Raw genomic sequence first — 25,359 nt, 5'->3', positions numbered from 1 at the left:
TGTTATGTTTTCACCACTATCCCACGTTTGGTGACTGCACTCTTTTCACAGGTACCGGTCGCAACACCTTGCATTGGATATTAAGAGCCTGGGGTATTTGGCAGTTGGCCTATTAATACTGACTTGGTAGAAAAGAGAGCTGATATATCCAAGGTTTTTTTACCGATTCTATTTGTAAATGTGATGGTACATATTGGCCAAGATTCTTATGATCCAACTATTTCACCAATCAGTGAAAGACTTAAACACTGCGAAAAGATCAAATATGATTTTAATACTCCCAGATTCTCTGTAGTGTAAAGAATAATTAGATCAGACCCAAAACATGCTTTTAAACCCTGCATTGTTAATTTTAGCACACAAAACTAGAGGAAACAAAAGGGAGAAGAAACAATATTTAGTTACATCCCTAAACAACAACACTCAAGCAGAGTCATTCTTGATGCTACCTTCTTTAGCAAATGTACATTGTGTTGGCTCCTTCCGAAATAAATAAAAATTAACTATTTTCCTTTCTTTGAATAGCATATTAGTTTGTGGCTGTGTAGGTGTTTATTTGTTTACACTGACCAGAGCTGTTTACCTTTTGGTGGGGTGTTATCAGCTATTATAGGGTTAAACCTAAAACGGGAGAGCCTACACATTTCAACTTTGATTTGGGAATATCACTGTACTCCGTACAGTATCACTGTTTTTTCTCCCTTGGAGTTCCTTAAGGTTAGGAAGCCTCATACCACCTTGAATCCTGAGTGGATTGCTGAACCTCTAAGCACTGTTATATTGGCTAGTATACATCAGGATTCTCCAATAAGTTGCTCCTGGGCTACTGGTAGCTCTCCAATGGCCTGTAAGCAGCTCTCCTGTGTGCAGTCCGGCCTAGTAAATAAGAAGCTTTTGCTTGGTTGCCAAGGCTGGTACTTTAGAAACGTAATCATATATTAATTCAAAATCCATTGCAGGAAGAAACACGTGCTGCCTGTTCTTTTTCCATCGGGCTGTACTACTGCTTCTCTTTATATGTGGTATTGATTGATCTATCAAGGAAGAATAAAACCTCAGCTGTTTTACTTATATGTTGATATGGACATTTCCGAATTACTACTTCATGTCTTGGTTCCACTTGTGTATGCTCGAAATGCTCATCTATAATTGCGTTAGGTTTTACTTATATGTTGATATGGACATTGACGAATTACTACTTCATGTCTTGGTTCCACTTGTGTATGCTCGAAATGCTCATCTATAATTGCGTTGGGTTTCTGTTCACCACACCCATATTTAACACCCAAGGTGGCAGGGTGGTTTGTGTTATAAGAGCACCAGTTTTTTCCTAAGAGAGAATTGACTGCATGCATAGTATTTGCTTCTCCTACTGTCACGTACAAACTATTAAGGGCATGTGAGACTTGGCTCTCTCACTGTTATCACTATAATAGTGAATTCCATGGGGGAGTGAAGGGTTATTTACTCTGATTCTATTTAGGTTGCTGCTCTGGCAGTTCCGTTTTTCATATCCTGGAGAACCCTCCTCGACTCTTTTGTTTAAATGAATATCCGTGTTTAATCCTTCCACTCTTCTTCTAAAACGTTGCCGATTTTCCCTCCTGCTCCCTGGAAGGTTTTTCATTTCAAATCCTTTGCTTTAAATATCCTATAGCCCACTCTTTCGGTTTCCCGTTTTGTAAAAAGTAAACCATCCCTTCCGAGCAAATTTCCTGCTCTGTTATGAAATGCAATTACTTCTTGTTTAAAGTTCTGTGCATGTGGAATTTGTATAATTCTTTTTGGACCTTGTATACTTTCTTGGCCTAGCTAACGCAATTTGCTGAAAGGTTCTAGAAAAACAGAACTTGGAGATGAGTGTACAGCCAGCGGTAGATTTATCTAGAGAAGGGACAATTGTGGACCAGTTGACATAAGAGCACTTGGCAAATTATTTTAATTGGAACGTTAAAAGGATTAAACATTGGCAAAAATGTTACGGAGTACACATAGGCAATTTGGGTTTTGTCAAAAAAGCAGGGCTTTTCTGGCGTAATGGAAGATATACACATTTTGAAATCTTATTTCCATATGAAGTTGATGCTCCTGTCTGTCCCCAGTAGGGCTGCGTTAATGTCAATGCTTCGTATGTGGTCGTAAGCGCTATATAAATACATTTACTATTTACAAATACTTTCAGTGAGTGAATAACCTGTGACTGACTATGTCCCAAACCTGCCTGCCTTTCACAACTGTCCTTCCAGGAAATGTGATAATTTCCCAATCCAGGCCTATAGTTAAGTTGTTTATAATAGGCACTTAACCTGTAACACTTCGCTCTTACAACCTCGGTTCATTTGGAAAATGGGTTACAATTCCGTATCGTATAGGAAATAATGAATTTTTTAGAATAAAAATATGTTTTTATATCTCTACATGCCACACTTTGTTGTGTCCTGTGTGTTTATGTATATGAATGCTGAAGTGGCCTAGGACAAACTCCGTACAAGTATTACTTAATCTGATGGGTGTGGTTAATAAAGTTTGGGACGGGTACATTCATTTAACGGTTACATGCTGAGGAACAACGATGTGCGAATCCGTGTGTGACGTGGTCGGTTACATGCTCCCGGCCGGGGGGGACGCCAAACACTTCTATTTTTAAGCATGTTCCTATTACCCGATTTAATGGTACTCGATTCACCGATTTTAGGTGGATGGAACGCTGAGTTGGGCATGCAGAGATTTGAATTAGGGTCACATCGTGTTTCATCAACAGTGTTCAGCTCACTGCCACACCCTGCCTGATTTACCGTTTGTCAAAATTTACAATTATCAAGTGCACTCCTGGAAAGCGATATATTCATGCTGTTTGACGTAAACTGCACTTAAGGCTATTGTTGACATCCGAATCCTGCACTGACGGTCCAGTCAGCAAAGGCGTATCAAATCAGACTTTCTGTAAATTCCGACAGTCCATACTCGGGACCACTATGAAGAGGCCTGAAACCAGGCTGAGACCGTAGGGCAAAAGCATGAACTACAGTGTGCAACATAATGCACATAAACAACATAATAAAAAGCCTGCTTAGAAACATTCCTTCAAAAACAAAATCATTTGACATGCGGAACATTCTCGTGATTTCATACATGCCTTAACCCTTATGACGCCCACCGCGCTCAAGTATAAATCCCAGGGGTAGTCTTAACATTCTGTTTTTTACTTGAATAAACCAAACATGCGTCTTTGTGATGTTCTGCCCTCCGCATTCTTGGTCTGGCCGCCTGAGCGTCATCGGCGCGCGGTGCCAGCGAGGAGAGGAAAACAAATCCATCACAGGACCCAGTGCCGCCATTATCACGAGTGACGCTGTGCGTGCTACCGCGGGTGCGAGCACGTGGAACATACTGCCAGGCTAAAGTGCCATTACTGGACTGATGGCTCCAGAAACGAACAGTACGTCTCTGTCTTAGGCGGGGAGCTTTCAAGGGTGAGAAGGCCTTGTGGTCTTGACATACGTGGATACAGAGTGGGCAGTGAGGTCATGTGGCCACAGCATCTTTCCATACGTGCAGGTCCCATGACTCACCGAGGTCCTTATAAGTATGTAATGCCACTTGCCCCTTTTTTTAAGGCATGATCTTATTTTTTTTTAGTCCAGACTCCTAAAAATGTTGAGTAATGCATTGAAATCCGGTATTTAGGTAAACCTAAAACAGCAAACACATAACTACATCATTTAGAAAGTATGTGAGAGCTGATTTCAGCAGGATTATTAGAGCTAACAGAGGACTAAATTACCACTTTAGAAAATAATCTTGACAAGTTTACGCATATTCTTTTTCACCTGCTAGCTTTTATTTTTTTGGGATTCGTAAAACAATGAAAAATGGCCGATATTTTTTCCTAATAAAGGTGGCAACCCTAATTTTCCTGTCAGTGATGATTGGGGCCTGCCCTGTGGCTTATACGATACTATATGAAATGGAATACAATAGCCAAATAACATAAGAGTAAAAGCAGAATATTTATATTCAATAATTTAAAATTTGCAAACTTCTTATGAAACATGAGTGCTACAGAAAAGTGCAAAGTGATATCGTGCAGTGAACAAGTGTTGAAAACTGGGGGAAAAAAATTAAGTGAACAGATAAAAGGAAAAGTAGATGTATGAGAAAGGGAGTATACAGAGTTACTCCTGTGAGTAGCCTTGTATGGATAGTTGAAGCTACAGAGAATGTTGATGTTTTGACCCCAAAAGGATTTGTCGGGGACATCCTCAGGACGTGGTTTACGACAATTGAATAATAGCTACCCTTCAAAATGTATACATGTGTGACGTTAAGCTAATAAGGCCAGAAAGAGTGCCTTCTACACAAAGAGAACACTACTTCAGACCATCCCATACTTTGCATACCAACATAAACTGCAAGCCATTCTCACACTCTTAATCTCCAAGCTTGATTATACCTTGCTTGGTGCACCTGCATTAATTATATTTGTAAAATAGAAGTCATCCACATTGCTGCCACAAGGCTTCTTCCACGTATTCACCCAAGAGAAAGCAGGACTCGAGTCCTGCAATTGCCCGCCAGGCTCCGTATAGCTAAAAGGGCAATGTTCAAGGCACTCTGCATTGACCACAGAGCCTCTCAAGGCAGAGGACCCCTATATCTACGAGTGAAATTCACCCAATACAAATCAAACAGAATACTGTGCTCCAGGCCTGAAGCACTTTTCATCATACTACCTTACCATATGAAATCCGTAGGAGGCACTGCTTTCTCAGTCCAAACTGACAAACTCTGGCACTCACTACCAGCCAGCATAAGAAGCTCCAAGGAGCATATCCTCTTCTGAAGACAACTGAAAACATGGATTTTTCCTACATAACTGCACCACCTGCATCCTGGCAACAGACCTAAAAACAGTTGAACCTTCAGGTGCAATCCTCAGCTTACAACCCATGAACTGCAAACAAATCAACCAGCGAACTGCTTTTGTTATGCACGTAAGCAAAAAAAGGGCCGACCTATGGTTCACTGTGACATTGTATAGTTATATATGATTCGAATACAACAGTTATGGCCCACAGTATTACTCAATGCCCTATAATGCAGCCGTCAGCAACAAATTGTAATTTATACTTCTTAAATTCACATAAGACATATCTGCTCTGAGGGTTGTCCATCACCAGCAGAGTATAGTTCAAAAACCAAACATCACAAAATGAACAGACATGGAATAACTAAAGAAATCTGTTACACAGTACTGAATAACTTGGAGGACTTTAATATAGTCCAATCACTGCAGGTCCCAAATAGCTAAACAATCTGACCACTTATTTGGATCTCACAAAGACACTCAGGTATGGGTTGATAATCAAAATGCCCAGCCATACACACCGTTCCACTTCTCTATCCTTCCAACCATGTCACCTCATGACCACAACTATACACAAAATCTCAGAATGGACAACCCTGTAAGTAAGTCCGAGAACTGATGCTATCACTGCACAATCCAAGGCTCCTAGCACTCCTAGAGCTGCACGAGCTGGTCACTTTGCCGCCACCACCACTAGCAGCAACACCTAGAGCAAGGAAACCCCTGCCTGTCTCTTTTGGCACCACTACAAAACTGGTCGCCAGTCTGAGGTACACACACACTTCTAAGTTAGTGCCCACAGACTCTGAAAAACTAGAGCTTTTCATTCAGTCTATTACTTTTTTTTTTAAAGATTTCAGGTATATATCATACAATCTCCAGATTATGGGCATCTGGCTAAAATAGAAGAAATGCTGGCTGAAAAGGAATGGGGTGGTTAAGCAAGACAGCGATAAAAACCATTGAGATCGAAGGACTGGTGAGGAAGAGAGATACAGCGAAGGAGAACTATAGGAAAATGAAAGAAAGGGAAAGAGAGATGCGTAGCTAGAGATAGGAAAAGAGTAAGAGAGTTAGGGAAGAAAGATAAAGAGGGTGACAGATATAAAATTGGGAGAAGAGAATTAAAGATTGAGAGAAGGAAAGAGTGAGGCTGAGAGAAAGCTCACGAGGGAAGGAGGAAATTGCGGAAGAGATTAGGGAGTGATAAAGAAAGTGAGGTCGAACTAGATATAAAATGGAAGACTGAGCAGAAATATAGACACAAAGAGGGAGAAGAGACAAGAAGGAGAGAGCGGAACAGAGACGAGAGAGATGACTGATGATAAATAGAGTAGGAGAAAGTATAAGACATAAAAAGGAGAGCAACAGAAAGTGAAATTGTTAGAAACACTATACTACAGTCAGGAAAGGAGCTATCAGCTTGACTCTTAGAGCTAGAGATGGGGACAGAACAGCTGAGCTAGCACCACTCACAAGCCCAGCAGCGAAAGGGTGCACGGCAATGTCTGACCCTCCCTAGGTTAGAGATGTGACTTGAGCTAGTGCTATATGGTGACCAGCCAACAGATATGGGGTCTTAGGGTAAAAAAGAAAATAGCAATAAACACTAAATCCTATCATACTTACTGACTCACATTCCGCTCGTGTATTCTCTATTAACCCTCCAGTCACCAAAAGTGTAACCCCACATGGGGATTGGTGCCAAAAAGTGCATTCTAAAATGAATAGCAAAAAATATTGATGCTTAATTATAGAAAAGTATGCTAGGGTGATACATCAACTATGCATTCGTTAAGAGAGGGGTATTAAAGGTATTTAGGAACTGTTGTAACTACACCCACACTCCCTGACCATAGCTCTCTGACTGTAAACCTTACGAACATTGTTTTACGAAACACATTTTTTTACGTATGCTGAGGTGAGTGTGACAATTTCAGCAAGTTCTGGCATTTTAGCCAGCAAACCATGCAAAAAAACACCTGTAATTCTCAGAATGCAACGTACTGTTGACTTAAGAACAGTATTGGCTGACGGTACTCATGATGCTGTTTCTGGCAACTGTTCTGGAAAGAAACTCTCTGGTTTTGTTTGTGGCCCAGAGAGCAGCACCAACAGAGTTTTAAGTACTTGCACTACAATAAGTGAGTCGCATATGGCTGCGTTTTGTGTATCTGACAAATTGGGCCACATCTGAGTCTTTGCCAAGACTGAGTACTTTACATTCTGGGACTAGTGCTTCAATTTTCGCTTCGGTGGACTGGCTGTTTTCTTCACAAGGCTACTGCGGCTCTAGCAAGCTCTGTTAAAAGTCCAGAGGTCTGGTCAACCTTTTGTTTATGGCAGCTGCACTGTACTTTACTTATTAACATAAATAAATATAAACATGCTTCTAAAGCGCTGTTATGCATTACATATAAATCAGGCATATGCCCATGCACCTTTATTAATGTAATTTCACCAAAAAGATTGCATTTTGTTTATTATAGCACTACAGATATTTTCAAGAAAATCATGTTAGACATGGGAATCAGGTTTGTAATATTGCCTACGAACTACAGGAGTGTTACTGTCCCTTTTCTGTAAGAAATTGGATAATTTTTTTAATGTATCTGATTACATGGATATAATTATTTGCTCCTACTCACGATAAAGTGTCACACAGAAGGCAATGTAATGTCAAATAAGCAATCTTGCCAGTTATGCATAGATCGCTGCTGTCCCTATACGTGTGGGTAGCTTTAGCTCAAAGAGCGAGTACCACGTGTGAGAAAGTGCCTCTTTTTACATGGTTAGCCCCCCACATTTTGCCAGGAACATTGGCGGTCTTTCGTGCCAGAGGTCTTTCCCAAAAACCGTACCACTATTGGCACAACTTCAGATTTCCCTGTGTGTCCCCAATAAATGGTATCCCTGGTGCCTAAGGGATTAGCACTGAAGAAACTCCCCTGGGGACCCCTCACCAAGGCCATGCTAAATACCTCTTCAGCCTGCATGCCTTGGTACAGACAAAAACGTCAAAGTCGGCATGTCACACTGCCTGCGTGCCATGTCAAAGCAGTACTACCTAAGGTATAGGCAAGTCACCCCTCTAGCAGGCCTTACCAGCCCTCAAGCAGGGTGCACTAAATCTCCGGTGTGGGCATATCTGTAGGAGGAGATATACCCCTACAATATTTAAATCTGTTGGACCCGGCCTCGTGGCGTGGGTCGCCACTGTTCCCTCGCACCCTGTGGGCGTAGCCCTGCACCCTGAAGTTCCTTGCGCAGCACCCCGTTTGTGTAGCCTGCACCCCGCGCCCTGGTCGTCCTGCTCCCTGTACACCCAGACCCCGTAAACCACGACCAGGCCCGCATGTCCCGTCCCGCTCCCGGCTCCGAGCGCCTAACCTTGCATGCCCCACAAGGCCCGGCCGCCATTTTCCCTTCCCGAGATCCCTGACTCCCTGGGCCTAGCGTGACCCCGGCCCCAGCGAAACCCAGACTCCAAAGGCGCGCCAGTCCCGGCTGGGGGGTAAAGGGCTCCCCGATTGTGATAAGCCAGGCAGTTTCGATGGCACCTCCGGCCTCCCCTGAGAGACTGGTATCTGTCACACCTTTGGCCCTCCCCTGTGGGCCAGTTTCGATCGCACCTCTGGCCTCCCCAAGTGCTGGCTCCAGACCTGCTGGGCGTCTGGGAATTCCCGGACTCATCTTTTCAAAGGATCAAAGAGCCAACCGCCGGACCTCGCCAACGACCGGCCCCCAAGGCATGAGGCCTCCGTCTGCGAGGGTCCGGACATCAAAGGGCCAATGGACTATATCAGGGCCCGCTCGACAACTAGCGGGCAGTTGTATCTTGGACCTGAAGCCCTGCTGATCTGATCGCGGCTGACCCTAAGACGAACTCATCTTGAATCGTTGAGCCCTGCTGACGCTGTCGCGTCTCCTTCTTCGCAACAAGGAACTGAACCAACTGAGCCCTGCTGACGCTGTCGCGGCTCGAGCTTGAACTCGTAACCATCGGAGCCCTGCTGACGCGGCTCGTCCTCTCTAAGAATTCGGAGCCCTGCTGACGCTGTCGCGGCTCGAGCTTGAACTCGCAACCACCTGAGCCCTGCTGACGCTGTCGCGGCTCCTCACGAACTTCTCCAGATCGAGCCCTGCTGACCTCGTCGCGGCTCGAGGGGTACTCTGGTCTGGCTGGACCATCGAGACTACCATCACGACCGAGCCGACTCGACGTGAGTGAAGCAGCCAGTACCGCCATCACCTTCCGTATCCCCCGGCTCGAGGATTGAGAGCTGTGCGCAGGGTACGCCTCGTACTGGCCCAAAGGCTAAAGACTGTCCCGCTTCCCTCTTCCCGAATCCTCAAAGACTTTGTGATCCCTCGATCATTTGTACATAAGAGTGCTTCTTTCTTTTACTGCTTATAAAGAACTTGTTACTGAAATCCAAAGGTGTGGTGTCCGTTCGTAAGTGTGGTGTGAGCTCAGTGTGTACGATCCTAGACGCGAAGTCCTCCCCGGTGGGAACCTCACGTTAATACTCGGCAAGATCTGTGGGAGAGGTGGGTCCTGGGGTGGTCGGGTGAGCACAACCTGGCCCTCTGAGATCGCCCCTTCTAACATTGGTGGCAGCGTTGCGATAAGAACCCAAGTCTAGGGATCGTACAGTATTGACACACTACCCGAACGAAGAACAACCATGAGTCTCACCCTAACGAACAACAAGACCACCTTCCAGATGGAGCTTCTGGAAGACTATTCGCACCGAGAGATGAAGCAATTCTGAAAAGATCACCATATCCCGACAACGGGATTAAGCACCAAAGAAGACTTTCAGAAAGCCCTGACAGCCTGGGTGGAGGCCGGAGCACCACTTCCCGCGCCGACAGCAGACGGTGGAGAGGGAGCGCCCCTGACCGAAACCCACGCCCCAGAGCGTGAGAGAACAGAGTCCCCGACGCGGAGTCACAGCACGGAGAGAGGTCTGTCTCAAGAAGAGATGACTGACGAGAACGCAACCGAAACCACGAGCTAGAACTAGCGCGTCTGAAGATAGACGGAGAACTCAAGCTGGCCGAAAAGAAGCTAGCCATCGAGCAGTTGCGTCTGCAAGGAGAACTGGAGGAGAAGAAACTCCAGAGAGAACACGAAGGGAAAAGACTCCAGCTGGAGCACGAACGCGGCCTGAAGGAGATCGAACTGAAGGCCCGGAGCGACGACAACAGAACATCGGGGGGCCGAGAGGCCGTTCCCCCGGTGGAACCCAAAGTTCACATCCCCAAGGATGTGGTCAAGGAATATTATAAAAACGATGATATACAACAGTGGTTCAAGGCCTAGGAAGTCGCCATGGCCTCCCACCGAGTTCCATGGACGGATTGGGGAGCCGGGCTGTGGGGTCGATTCCTGAGCGAAGGGAGAGACACCCTGCTCGATCTACCGTCCTCCGAGCAAACCTCCTACAGCCACATGAAAGAAACCCTCCTCACCAGGTACGGGCTCACCCCAGAAATGTACCGGCAAAGATTTCGGGACTGCAAAAAGATTCCCGGCACCACATGGGTAGAAAATGTAAATTTCTACAGCCGGGCCCTGAAGGGGTGGATCAAGGGGCAGCAAAATATCCACCTTCGAGGGGCTCATCGACCTCATCGCTTACGAACATTTGTCCCTGAATTGCTTTGTAGAACTCCGACAACACCTCCTCGACAGCAAGTTGGCTGACCCCAGGAAACTGGCCGTCGAGGCCGATCGGTGGGTGAGCACCAGGGTCCCCCGGGGGCCCGGGGGAGATGCTGGTCGGAACGAACAGGGGTCTTCCCGCCAGAGGGGAGGGGGGAGTCAGAATAGACAGAGGGGGTCCCAGGTAGGATTCCCGCGCAGTCCCCCCAGAAACCAGCCCGGCACCTCGCCTCCCACAGCGCGCGCAGGGTTCCCTCCAGCAAAGCCAGGGCCCCGAGTCAGCCAAGCCTGCTTCCATTGCCAGCAACCAGGGCATTATGCCAATGACCCCCGATGCCCTTTGTTCAAGAAAGCCGCCGCTGCGGGTCCCCCAGCGCGCCACATAGCCTCTGTAGCCCTAGAAGAGGAGGGGGAGGAGGATTTCGAGGGGGGTGACTCCGCCGCAATGATGTTAGTCTCCCTGGGTGATAGGGAGATGGTCCCAGGAGCCCCCCTGCCAGACAACACGGAGAAGTACCGACAACAGGTGATCGTCAATGGCCACCGCATAGGGGCGCTCCGAGACACCGGGGCCAGTATCACCGCAGTCAAAAAGCACCTGGTCACCGAGGCCCAGATTGTTCCCCACATCTCCTGCAGGGTGATCGCAGCTGACAACTCCGTCCGCACCTGCCGGATAGCTCAAGTCCCGTTCGAGTGGGGGGGTGTCTCCGGGGAGTTACGAGTAGCGGTCCGCACCGACATGCCCGTGGACTGCCTGCTCGGCAACGACCTGGAGAGCTCCCCGTGGAAGCAAGTCGAGCGACGGACCCACCTGGAGATGGTGGGCCTGCCCGAATGGGCCTGTGTGAGCACTCGTTCCATGACCGCCCGAGTGGCCATCCCCGAGGGGGTAATCCCTGAGAACGCCCTGCCAGTCCCCGAGGACCCCGAGGTCCCGAGAGCCTCTGAAAGCCCCGAGCTGTCCCCCGAGGGGAGCCTCATCCCCGACGCAGGTCCCCTCGGGCCTGTCGTCGAACCAACTCCGAGCCTGGACGACCTTCCTGAGCTGGCCCAGTGGCGCCAGGAAGGAGGACCGTCCAGGGAAGAATTTTGCATCGAACAGACCTCCTGTCCATCCTTGGGGGGGCCGCGGCAGCAGGCCGCCGCCCAGGCCACCGGTGACCAGTCCGGCTCCAATTTTGTCTATTGGGAAAATGGCCTTTTGTACAGTGAACAGAAGTCCGCCGAGCTAGGGTCGACCCGGGTGCTGGTGGTACCCCTACGCTTCCGCGACTTCCTCCTGAACCTGGCCCATGATGTGCCCCTGGCAGGACATCTGGGACAAGACAAAACGTATCACCGCCTGGTCACCCACTTTTACTGGCCCGGCATGCGCTCCGATGTGGAGGCCCACTGCAAGTCCTGCCCCACGTGTCAGTCTAGTGGGAAGAGCGGAGGAAGGCGCAAGGCCCCCCTCCAACCCTTCCCCGTGGTCAGTACCCCCTTTGAACGGGTGGGAATCGATATCGTGGGGCCTCTCGACCCCCGGACCTCCTTGGGCCACAGATTTATACTCGTTTTGGTGGACCATGCCACCCGCTACCCCGAAGCCATTCCCCTGCGAACGGTGACAGCCCCCGTAGTAGGGCGGGCCCTCATGGGGATCTTCTCCCGGGTGGGATTCCCCCGAGAAGTAGTGAGCGACCGAGGGACAAACTTCATTTCGAAGTACATGAAATCCCTCTGGCAGCAATGTGGGGTGTCGTACAAGTTCACCACCCCATATCACCCCAAAGGCAACGGTCTGGTCGAACGGTTCAACCGGACCCTCAAAGGAATGATCATGGGACTCGAAGAGCCCCTGAGGCGCAAGTGGGACGTCCTCCTTCCCTATCTCCTCTTCGCGTACCACGAAGTCCCCCAGAAATCCTTGGGGTTTAGCCCCTTCGAGCTGCTCTACGGGCACCCTGTCCGGGGGCCCCTCAGTCTGGTCAAAGAAGGTTGGGAAGCGGCGGCCCCAGAGCCCCCTCCGGATGTGTTTCGATACATCCTGGCCCTCAGGAACCAGATGCAAAAGTTCCGAGAACTGGCCGAGGCAAACCTCGAGGCCAGCCAAGAAGAAATGAAACGGTGGTATGACCAGAATGCCACTCTGGTCGAGTTTCAGCCCGGACAGCAGGTCTGGGTGATGGCCCCCGTGGAGCCCTGTGCCCTGCAAGACAAGTGGACAGGGCCCTTCAAGGTGATAGAGCGCAAGAGCCAGGTGACCTACCTCATCGATGTGCAGTCCCCCAGGAACCCCTTAAGGGTCCTCCACGTGAACCGCCTCAAACCCCACTTCGCCCGGTCCGAGTTGAGCTTGCTCCTCGCCACGGACGATGGAGAGGAAGAAGAAACGGAGCCTCTCCCCGATCTCCTGTGCACCAAAGAAAGAGATGACTCCGTAGAGGGAGTGAGTCTCTCCTCCTCCCTCTCTCCCGAGCAGCGCGAGGACTGTCGCCAGTTACTGGGACAATTCTCGGACCTCTTCTCCCTCATCCCCGGCGTCACCAGCTGGTGGGTCCACGACGTGGACACCGGAGACAGCCCTCCGGTACGGCACAGAGCCTACCGCGTCCCTGACCGAGTCCGGGCCTGTATCAAGGCCGAGGTCTCCAAGATGCTAGCCCTAGGAGTGGTCGAAGCCTCTGACAGCCCATGGGCTAGCCCCGTGGTCCTGGTTCTGAAGGTGGCCGCCCCCGGCGCTGTTCCCGAGCTGAGGTTCTGCGTTGACTACCGCGGGCTCAACGCAGTCACCAGGACCGACGCACATCCCATTCCCCGAGCCGACGAGCTCATTGATCGCCTAGGGGCTGCTCGCTTTCTCAGTACCTTCGACCTGACCAGCGGATACTGGCAGATCGCCCTCACCGAGGGGTCCAGAGAGAGATCCGCATTTTCCACCCCGGATGGTCACTACCATTTCCGGGTGATGCCCTTCGGGATGAAAAACGCCCCCGCCACCTTCCAGAGGCTGGTTAACCAGGTACTGGCTGGGTTAGAAGAGTTCAGCGCTGCGTATCTCGATGATATCGCAGTGTTCAGTTCCCACTGGCCCGATCACCTCCAGCACCTCTGGGCGGTGCTGACGGCCCTGCGGAGGGCCGGTCTCACCATTAAGGCCAGCAAGTGCCAGATCGGACAAGGGTCCGTAATCTACCTCGGGCACCAGGTCGGAAGCGGCCTCGTGGCCCCCCTCCAGCCCAAGATCGATGCGATCGTGGCCTGGGAGGCCCCCACGACCCAGACGGAAATGCGGGCATTCCTAGGGCTCACAGGGTACTACCGCAGATTTATCAAAGGATACGGCAGCATCGTAGTCCCCCTCACGGAGTTAACCTCCAAAAACCAGCCGAAGAAGGTCAGCTGGACCCTCGCCTGCCAAGAGGCATTCGAAACCTTGAAAGACGCCATGTGCACTGCCCCAGTGCTACAGGCCCCCGACTACTCCCGAGAGTTTGTAGTCCAGACGGACGCGTCCGAGCATGGCATCGGAGCAGTTCTGTCCCAGATGAACGAGAGCGGCCTAGACCAACCAGTGGCATTCATTAGCCGGAGGCTACTCCCCCGAGAACAAAGGTGGAGCACTATCGAGCGGGAGGCCTTCGCGGTGGTTTGGGCCCTGAAGAAGCTGAGGCCCTACCTGTTCGGTACTCACTTCTGGGTCCAGACCGACCACCGACCCCTCCGGTGGCTAATGCAGATGCGGGGGGAGAACCCCAAACTGTTGCGCTGGTCCATCTCCCTCCAGGGGATGGATTTCACTGTTGAGCACCGGCCCGGTGTTGACCACGCCAACGCAGACGGCCTGTCCCGATTCTTCCGCCTCAGCGAAGAGAACCCCAAGAGGATGGGTAGTTCTCCCCGCCTTCAGCTGGGGAGGACGCGTGTTGGACCCGGCCTCGTGGCGTGGGTCGCCACTGTTCCCTCGCACCCTGTGAGCGTAGCCCTGCACCCTGAAGTTCCTTGCGCAGCACCCCGTTAGTGTAGCCTGCACCCCGCGCCCTGGTCGTCCAGCTCCCTGTACACCCAGACCCCGTAAACCACGACCAGGCCCGCATGTCCCGTCCCGCTCCCGGCTCCGAGCGCCTAACCTTGCATGCCCCACAAGGCCCGGCCGCCATTTTCCCTTCCCGAGATCCCTGACTCCCTGGGCCTAGCGTGACCCCGGCCCCAGGGAAACCCAGACTCCAAAGGCGCGCCAGTCCCGGCTGGGGGGTAAAGGGCTCCCCGATTGTAATAAGCCAGGCAGTTTCGATGGCACCTCCGGCCTCCCCTGAGAGACTGGTATCTGTCACACCTTTGACCCTCCCCTGTGGGTCAGTTTCGATCGCACCTCTGGCCTCCCCAAGTGCTGGCTCCAGACCTGCTGGGCGTCTGGGAATTCCCGGACTCATCTTTTCAAAGGATCAAAGAGCCAACCGCCGGACCTCGCCAACGACCGGCCCCCAAGGCATGAGGCCTCAGCCTGCGAGGGTCCGGACATCAAAGGGCCAATGGACTATATCAGGGCCCGCTCGACAACTAGCGGGCAGTTGTACCTTGGACCTGAAGCCCTGCTGATCTGATCGCGGCTGACCCTAAGACGAACTCATCTTGTATCGCTGAGCCCTGCTGACGCTGTCGCGGCTCCTTCTTCGCAACAAGGAACTGAACCACCTGAGCCCTGCTGACGCTGTCGCGGCTCGAGCTTGAACTCGTAACCATTGGAGCCCTGCTGACGCTGTCGCGGCTCGTCCTCTCTAAGATCTCGGAGCCCTGCTGACGCTGTCGCGGCTCGAGCTTGAACTCGTAACCATCGGAGCCCTGCTGACGCTGTCGCGGCTCGTCCTCTCTAAGATCTCGGAGCCCTGCTGATGCTGTCGCGGCTCGAGCTTGAACTCGCAACCACCTGAGCCCTGCTGACGCTGTCGCGGCTCCTCACGAACTTCTCCAGATCGAGCCCTGCTGACCTCATCGCGGCTCAAGGGGTACTCTGGTCCGGCTGGACCATCGAGACTACCATCACGACCGAGCCGACTCGACGTGAGTGAAGCAGCCAGTACCGCCATCACCTTCCGTATCCCCCGGCTCGAGGATTGAGAGCTGTGCGCAGGGTATGCCTCATACTGGCCCAAAGGCTAAAGACTGTCCCGCTTCCCTCTTCCCGAATCCTCAAAGACTTCGTGATCCCTCGATCATTTGTACATAAGAGTGCTTCTTTCTTTTACGGCTTATAAAGAACTTGTTACAGAAATCCAAAGGTGTGGTGTCCGTTCGTAAGTGTGGTGTGAGCTCAGTGTGTACGATCCTAGACGCGAAGTCCTCCCCGGTGGGGAACTCACGTTAATACTCGGCAAGATCTGTGGGAGAGGTGGGTCCTGGGGTGGTCGGGTGAGCACAACCTGGCCCTCTGAGATCGCCCCTTCTAACAAAATCTATTTTTACTATTGTAAATGCCAGGGAAGCAATAGAGAGTACATGGCCTGGAAACTTGACAACTTGAGTTTCTCAGCACCACAATGGCTTCACTGAACCCAGGGGCGTTTGGTACTAAACAATTCCTTTAATATAGTGTTGGATCTATTAAAACATGTATGCAGAGGGCACCTCAGAGGTACCCGCAGAAAACCTACCAACTCTGGTGTGGTCCTAACTGACTTTCAGCAGCCTGCCACCACCAGACATGTTTCTGGACCCCTGGGTTGAGAGCCCCTGCTCTCTGCGGCCAGAAACAAAGCCCATCCTGGGCAGAGGTGTCACACTTCCTTCCCCAGGATGAGCACAGGGCTCTTGCCGTTTTTGCAATGTGACCCCAGCCTTTGCTGCTAGTAGCAGATGGCAGCCCCTGGTTCAAACCCCCACTTTTGGCGGGAGAACCGGCAGGTAAACTAGGTGAGAATAGGAGGTGTCCCCCCCTTCACCAACTCCACCCCTCACGGGGATGGAGGCGAAGTGAAGCACATTTTTCAGTGCCCACCATAGAAGATGGTGGGACTTATCCAATCAGGGCTAGGGCCATGCCCCGCTCCTACAGGAGGGTGGCACAATAGAGGGTGTAGATACTCCAGGTAAGGAGCCCATTGGGCCCTACCTGTCACCCCCTGTAACACCCCGAAATCTAGTATTTAGGTGGTACCCCCAGACCCTGAAATCAGATTCCTGAGGACCTCTGAAGCCTGGACACTGGAGAACCGCCCCAGCAAGAAAGAAGAAGGACCAGTGACTGACTTGGCACCAGCCCTGCCCGCCTGTCTGCTGCCTTTTGCCCTTGCTACAAAAGTCGACCAGTCCTGCAGGCCCAGCAACTTCCAAAAAACTGCCTTTCTGCTATGAAGGTCAAGAAACTCTTGTGGACAGCGGACCTGTCCAAGAAGAAACCAACTTTAAAACTAAAGCGCTCTGGCCTGAGGAACCGCGAAACCACCTCCGGACACACCTCTGCACCCGAGGCCCATGGGTTGAGTCCAAGTCGCCCACCGGTCCTGCGAACGTTCCTTAGCTATTCTGTGCAAGAGTACACCGTGCGCTAACCCCTGACGAACTCTACCTCGAAGCATGCAGCCTCAATCCGAAGACACTCCCCTGACCTCAACCTGCCCAGTAAGCTGTTCCCGACACAAAAGGAAACCCATGGATCCAAACACCCTGGGCCTTGGGGAGCTTGACCAACGGTGTTCCTATGACCCCTAGCATCAAAACGTACCTGGGCAGCTGTGGGTTTTCTTCATTCAGCCTTCTGGCCCAAGCCTGCAACTTTCCTCCAAAACCAATCTCCCCATTTGATTTGCATTGGGCACCCGACGTTGTGTTGGCACTCTGCACCAGGGTGCCCTTCTGCTGCAGAGGGTGTAAGTTTGGTGCTTCCTTGTGCCCCTCCCCTGTTCTTACCTTACCTCCCAGAGATTGATCCCTGACACCGATTTACTTCCCTGTGAGCAGCGCAACTTCGATTACCCCCGACCCAGAGGAAGATTCATCTCCTACCTTACCGCCAAGACCTGGAACACCCTTCCCCCTCCACCTCAGGCAATCCGCATCATTGACACAGTTCAGGAAGGACCTCAAGACCTGGCTCTTCGACTGAACCTCCAGACCCAAACAGATCAGCAGCCCCCCCTCAGCGCCTTGAGACCCTCTCTGTGAGTAGCCACGCTCCACAAACAACTGATTGAGTCTCTATTAGTGAACATTGGGCGCCCGACTCTGAATTTGACCTCTGCACCTGGCTGCCCCTGTGCCACTGGTGGTGCACGCTTGGTACTAATTTAAACCTTGCCTGGTGTTGACCTGAATCCCCGAAGACTGGATCTGTAAGTCGTGTACATATCTTCAAAACTGCATTCTTGTTTTGATCCCATAGGTTAACATTGCTGAAGTGGAAAAAATGTACTGTGTCCACTTTTTAAAGTGAAAAGTATTTTTATTGAAAAACATATTTACCGGTTAACGTACATCTAGGTCTTACAATCAATCTTGAAAGAAGCTTATTATTCTAACATTAGTGTAGATCTCATTTTTGAGTTGTGTGTCATTTATTAGTCACTGTGTGCAGGGCCGGACTGGGAACCACAACTGGCCCTGGCAAAGTGCTCGGCCGGCCGCCCCTCCCCACTTGGAGGGGGGGGGGAGGGTGGAGGTGCCGCCAAGCTTTTTGCCGGGGCCGGTTTTTGGCCGATTTTGGTACAGGGCCGATTTTGCAACTAACCTGTAACAAAAACAGCCCCCACCAGTGCAGTGCACCGGGGGATTGCCCGGTGCCCGCTATGGCCAGTCTGGCCCTGCCTGTGTGTATCACAAATGTCTTACACTCCCCTGTGTTAGGCCTAAGGCTGCTCGACCACACTACCACTTTGGGTTTACATTGAGCCCTGTCATTTCTGAGGAAATCTCTTGACTCTTTATACGGTTTACCAATTATTGGATCTCACGTAAAGAGCATGCTTCCTACACTATGGTTCCCTGCAGCCTTTCCATGCGCAAATAAAGTCACATAACTTCACAAGCAGACCAGACAGCAGCAGGATTATCTTAACTACTTGACTAAACATACCTTTACTGACACTAATTGACTATCTCCGAATTCCTTTCTCATTTTTGTGTCTCGAGTAGTCTGCTTTATAAAGAATACAAATATTAAATTAAAATTCAAAATTCAAAAAAGACTCACTGAGTGGCTTAGTTTGGTTTTTATCTTGCAGATTTATCTCCACACTTAATCTCCTCACCTGCAACTCAAGAATTATGTAATTTTCTCATATACAAGACCTGTTCTAAACTATCCACCACAGATCTGTGTCCTCAGTAAACAATGTCAATTGGTGCACCAGGATTTCTTTCTCCTTTTTATTATGTTTTACATTTATAGTTTTTACTTGTTTTGGGCACGTTGCTTAACTTGATGCTCTAAGGCCTAGTTTGCTGATCTGGAGAGACACGGCTCTATGTAAGCAAGGGAGTAGAATGTTTTTCCTAAATTCAGATGCCTAAAGAGTGAAGGATGCTATAATATCGTTTTCAGAAACATCCTTTGCAAAATTCACTTTTCAAACACATATTTTACAATTACCTAATCTTAACTCAACATCTTAGATGAACTACAACATTGCAGTTTATGGTACAAAAACAAAAATGAGCCTAGAAATATTTATAAAAAAATAGACTTTTAAAATTAACACAACTACACACACACCTATGTTTAAGGAATGATTGCTACATATATATCAATGTATAAAAAAGAAGCCTTGGGGTCCCTCCTCCCCAAAATATAAATGTACAGAGATAAAGAAAAACGTAGTATTAGGTTTAAAATATTTACACATGTAAAGCGTTTCCACAACTAGTATTATGTATGTTGTATGTCATGGAAAACAGTCACATACAACAATAAAAGACAAAAGTATCATAAACTAAACTAACTAAAAAAAATCATAAGCTATATAAAAAAAATGATGGTATTGTTAAAGATGTTTTGGAAATTTGATTTTTTTTACAAAAGAGCCCTCTCTTTGTGCCTTGGCCAGTGCCTAATTTGAGCTGGTGGTTGCAGGTGGGAAACACCAGCACTCAATTGTTGGGACCAGCACTTATTGTTCCTCTTCTGACTTTAATCAGGAGCAAGAGAGGGAGAAACTCACGAGGGGGAAATATGAGGACGAAAAAGCCGGAAAAACTATCACAAAGGGAGAAAGCAGGATCCTGCAAGAGTGAGATAAAGGGGCAGGGATTGTCCAGTGGTGCATTAAAGAAGCATGAAGTGGAATAAAGACTGCTCACCCTTAGTGTTTGGGACGCTGACATTCAGTAGTGCCAGGCGCGGGATTCTGAACAAAACTTTGGGACCGCCACTTTCTCTTTTTACAAAAAACATAACATGTGTATTTGTAAAGTGCATGTTCAGCCCTAGGCATCTTGGCACTGAATAATAGATGTTTATTGTTACCCAACTCAATGGTACCCATTTTATTGACCTCAGATGGATGAAAGGCTGAGTGGAACCGCCGGGATTTGAACCTGTGACCATGAGGTCGAACACAGACCCTGCAGTGGACTCATTAATACACAGAGCCACCAGACCCGGACCCAGCCAATCAAGCACTTCCCCTGGCGTCGAAGACCCTGAACTCGTCAAAGAAGGGTTTTCAGAGTTGGCTGGCCTCCCCTGAGCAGGGTTACTGCTCTGCAGGAGGAGCAGACAAGTACAGGTTTTAACCACACCTGTAGCTTTTGTATTGCCTGGTCTCTGGCTAGCTGACTAATCTTCAGGACTCCATGTGTTTGCCAGGAGCGTGTTGATGTTTTTTCTGTTACTTAGCTCCAACCCCGCAATGTTTACTAAAAGTAGGTCAGCTGACACACCAGATCTTGTTCATCTTGACTGCAGCCTCCACGGTACCTCCCCCTGCTACTGGCCCTTGGATACTAGATCTTCCAAACACAACTCACAGAAACAACTCGGTTCAAGGGCAGACTTTCCTATAGGTGGATTTCCCACAAGGATGGATCCCCCGGAAGTGCCTTCAAGGTGTGTGCAAAGTCATTGATGAGCGAATGGCTCTGCAGCCGTCAGAGTCTCCACGTGTCCCTAAAAGCAGCCCTACATTATTCTGCTGTGTTTTTGAAGCCAATACATAATTCATGTTAAAAGATTGTGTTACCTGACAAACCACTCTCCACGAGAACACAGAAATACCATCAACTCGACAGCAGCCCTTGTTATTTCCTTCTGCTTATGTAAGTAAAACATAATGTAGTTTCCACTCTGCGATTGGCTCGTGCTGCCCTTGACATTCAACAGTCCCTTTCATGCCACTTCTTGGCAGAACATGGTTGTTAAGCTGGAGGGCAATGGATACCATTATGTGGAAGGCGGCCAACAGGGAGGCGGAAGAAAATAAATCGTTCAGCGAGTGAAGAGCGGTGGGGCTGATTCACAAAGGCCCTCTGCACTCGCGGCGGAGGCCCTGCAGCCCTGGCAGTGGGGCCCAAACTCATGGCAGGGGGGCCCACACTTTTGGCAGGGGGCCCACATTTGTGGCGGGACCTCCCCAATGCGTAACTGCAGTATGGCGATCCCGTCATGAGTGCGGGCCCCTCCGTCATGAGTCTAGGGCTTTCCCCACGAGTGCGAAGGCCCCTAATGAATCAGGCCCTAAGTGTGTGATATGCAGGTGGCCGCTTCAACTAACCATTTCATCAGTGGCGGCTGGCCGAAGTGGGGGAGAGGAGAGGGAGGCGTGACGAAAATATTATAAAAAGTAAATAAAACTTACCTGACGTCCTCGCTTCGGACCTCTCCTCGACTCGGGACTAGAACCGGATGCTGGAACTCCCTTGCCCAATCCTGGCGCTGCTCACGTTCAGCATGTGAGTTGCGCCAGGATTTGCGGGACCGGCCTTACTCGGCGCTACACAGTGCTCTGGAAGCCTGCACTGACTCTCAACCCAGCTGTCTTATGACAGCTGGGTTGAGAGGTTTGAAGTGTGCATGTGTGGCTGGCCGTCGCAAGACGGTCGGCCGGAAAGACATGCGCCCTTTAAACAGTGCCTTAGCCAGCCCACCCTCCTCCCTGCTAAGTGACATGCTGCTGTCACTCAGCAGCTGCCCCACCCCATCCTGATGCTCTATTCGGGACGAGGCATGGAAAATAAAATGGTAATAAAAGACCATTTTATTTTTCTTCTCTGGGGCTTTGTGGGGGGGGGGGGGGGGGGGGGGGGCAATTTTAAGTGAGGCGTCGCTCCGCCTCTACAAACGGAGGAGCCGCTGCTGCATTTCATCCTCCTGGGCCAAGTAATACTGGAGACAAATATCAATTGGGTGATAATAATTGAAAATAAAAATGTTCTGTATGAAAAATTATTATTATTGTTAAAAACTGTTTGAACGCGATAGTGATCATCGACCCTTCGTGCGAACGACAACTGCATAATTGAACTTTTGAGATTCACTCCTGATCATTTGAGCAGACTTACCTCCAAGTAATTCTGGACTCCAAGTATTGCTTGCGTAGCTGGGGTCGCCATTACTCCACTGCAAGACAAATGCAGACAAGCAATTAACAATACTCACAAGCTAACACCATCACACAAGTCCAGAAATATGGAATAGCTACAGTCAATGCTGCACCAAACATATCCAGGATTACACATCCTAGGACTTCATGATCCCAGTGCTGGCCAAGACAGCCTGAATCATGGGACAAAGAAAAGAGATGCAGAATTTAAGTTTAGTGTCCTGGGACAAGAAACTCAACACAAGACTCCAGGAGATCAACAACCAGTGCTTCATAACATAAATCCAGAATCTTTTCACAACACACTTCACACAGGCCTCAAGGATGATATGAAATTAGACAACGCTGCACAAGGCTGAATTCCGAAATAACACCCAGTGGGGCACAACATTTGGACCTCGCATCTAGGAAAGAAAAGGGCAGTGCCGCAAACACATTCTAGAATCATGGGATAAGACACAAAGCTGCTTAACACAAATCCAGGATCTAATACTGCATACGATGCTGCACAAAACGCAAGGATGATTGAAAAAGCGGCAGTGCTTCACACCATGGGGCTCAGCCTGCTACGATAAGATAAAAGGCCATGTGCATGCAGCGCCGGCTTTAGCGTTGGTGGGCCCCCCCCCCCAATGACCACCTCCGCCACGGATTACCTCACTACCACCCTTTAACGGTGCCCCTCAAGCCTCCATAACCACTCTCTCTCTCAGATGCATTTAATTCGTTTTACAGCTCCGCTCATACCAGTGCAGGGTGTCAAAGCACTTTACAACACACACATATTACACAGAGGCTATCAATCATACATGTAAAAATCACTTTATAGGAAATGTTACATACGTCCGAGGACTACAAGGTGTAGGAGTCACATGTCATCCATAATGGTAGACAGTATAGTTTAAGAGTGCTTGGCCTGGAGAAATACAAATTTAGAATGTAAAACGTAACACCAAGGTTGGAGGTTCTTTTTAATAATAAGATTTGATTTCCATCAAAATGAACCCATTTTGCAACATTAGGATAATGAAATACTGGAAAAAAAATCATAAAAGTCTAACCTATACCTTGCAGTTTCCATGCAGCTCTTTGATGACATTTACTTTCTCACTATTCTACAATATGATTGTAACTTATAAACTGCAAGTAACAATAGGATTTCTCTGACAAAAGCAGTAACGTACTGACCTATTTACATTATATGCTATTTGTGATCTGCTTGCTACACGTTCTTTACAGCAGGCATATTTACACTCGGTGCTACCTTGCCATGAGTCAAAACTTCCACTAGACAAAACTCCGATCTCTCTTTCTCTCTCCAGAAAGAACATGAATCGCCGGAGTTATCGTGACTTTTTTATTGCTGCCTGAAAAATTACTGGAGGCAAAGAGCGCAGCAGCGGGTGCTTTTAAAACTGTAATACACAACGCCCTCACCCGAAGTGAGCGTGCACTGCGGTGGCACCGATCGCAGCGCCCTAGAGCTGGCCCTGTGTGCATGACTAAAGGATTATGGGAGAACAGGCAATAAGGCACATTATGGAAGAGGACACACAATTCTGCACATCCTAGGACTTCATGATGCCAGGACAACACAAAATGGTACAAATCATAGAATTGCAGTAACATGGGACTGTACGAATGCTGTGACTGAGCCACAATGGAACATTGCACATCAGGCTCAAGGGTAATGGCCCAGCACACAGTATTTTTAATCCGACGACAACATTGCACAACACACATCTAGGCTCATGAGTTAACACATAATGGTCCACAGCACAAATCCTGGATCCAAGAGCAAAGTTTGGTAGTCCATGTTTGGTAGTCCATTGTCAGCGACAGGACACTGGATCACCCAATAAACCTTCATGAGAAAAAAGGCAGACCCCTCCAAGTTCAAGCGTGAATGTTGTGGAAAGCCTGGAACCCAGTCTAGAGAGCAGAACCCAACTATCACCGATTCAGGAAACTCCTGAAACAAGAACTATTCACAATAGCCTTTGATTCAATCACCAACTTGACTCTAGCTAGGGTGGAATATTGGATAGAGGCTTGTAGGAGCATGGATTCTGGATACCCCACAGAGCTAGACTATAATTTGATGTACACAGTGCTCTGAAGTATTCATAAGGGACGCACACCTCTGTATAAAACTTCAAAACAAATAAAGGAAAGCATAACACATCCAGAATTCTTACAACAGTGAGGAGTGCTGCACAAGATAGGAATCCTGGTGACTGCATATAGGGTTGCTTAGCACAATGGTTAAGGGATCTGGGCAGCACGCGCCTCCAGGTAAGTGTTCTTTGAAGGTGTACTCTTCTCTAGCAGACTCCTGTTCTCACAGTGTTCCTTAAGAACGACAGCGCATGAACAAGTTTTAACCACCCTAGCAAGGGTAGTCTGTCCCTTGTACAATCTTGGTTCTACCTGGGGCTTCCATTTTGATTGTTAATCATTTTTCAGGTCTCTTAACTCCTTTCCAAGGTAGGATCACTGGGAGATTACCGGACATGGTTCTCGTTCATGTCGCTCTGGACAAATGTCCATTCTTTTTACGACTTTTTCATTTGTCCCTCTTGACGCCTAGAACAAGCCCAATCAAAAGGAATTATGGAGAGAGCCCCTGCTTTTCTTCCTTGCAAACTTACTGCCAACTCATGTCCCATGCCCAAAACTTCTCGCCATCCAACATTACCACACCATATAGTATAAATTGGCTCTGTAATGAGACACCTCTGGGAGACGATAAATAACCCGTTTATAATTGTAGGCAGAAAAGGGCCACACTAATTGGGTTAATCTTTCGCCATCCCTGCTCTCCACCTTCCAACACCAAACCCCATACACTGAAGTACAATAATTCACTGTACATCAAAGTCCACTCACTAAACACCTACAACTCATCCAGCAGACTAATTTGCCATACAGCCCTCGACTCTTCACACTACATATATACCTACCTATTTCAACACTAATTCCATACACCACATACCAGACTAAACATACTCTTGCCACTCTGTGCCCCTTCTTGACTCCAAGAATGCAAACAAATGCCACCGCCTTCCACACACCTACCTGTCAAGCAATACTAAACTCGGTCCCGCCCCCACAACACAATGTAGCACTACTGCTTGAACACCCACAACAACCTTTTCAATTATCCACAACACCACCATACCACCCAAAATACTAACAAGCACCCATCTAAAGACACTAACAAAGCATCACATCAAGTTTACCAATAAACCTAGCTATTCTCACTTCACCACTCTTTGGCAGTGATCGATCTATTGCCCAACCTT

The 25,359-nt window shown here is 49.0% G+C and overlaps 1 protein-coding gene across 1 annotated transcript in view; it reads right to left on the bottom strand.

Annotated features, from left to right (window-relative positions):
- Positions 1–25,359, bottom strand: part of PUSL1 (pseudouridine synthase like 1) — a 397,644-nt gene that overhangs the window by 352,280 nt on the left and 20,005 nt on the right. The window contains exon 2 of the mRNA XM_078640914.1: positions 22,014–22,071. Within this exon, the coding sequence (XP_078497040.1) occupies positions 22,014–22,071 (58 nt within the window). The remainder of the gene's footprint in view (positions 1–22,013; positions 22,072–25,359) is intronic.

The sequence above is a fragment of the Lissotriton helveticus genome, chromosome 5_1, assembly GCF_964261635.1.
Source record: "Lissotriton helveticus chromosome 5_1, aLisHel1.1, whole genome shotgun sequence".
Classification (NCBI taxonomy): domain Eukaryota; kingdom Metazoa; phylum Chordata; class Amphibia; order Caudata; family Salamandridae; genus Lissotriton; species Lissotriton helveticus.
Note: the sequence above shows the minus strand (reverse complement) of the source record. Positions and strands in the feature narration are given on the sequence as shown.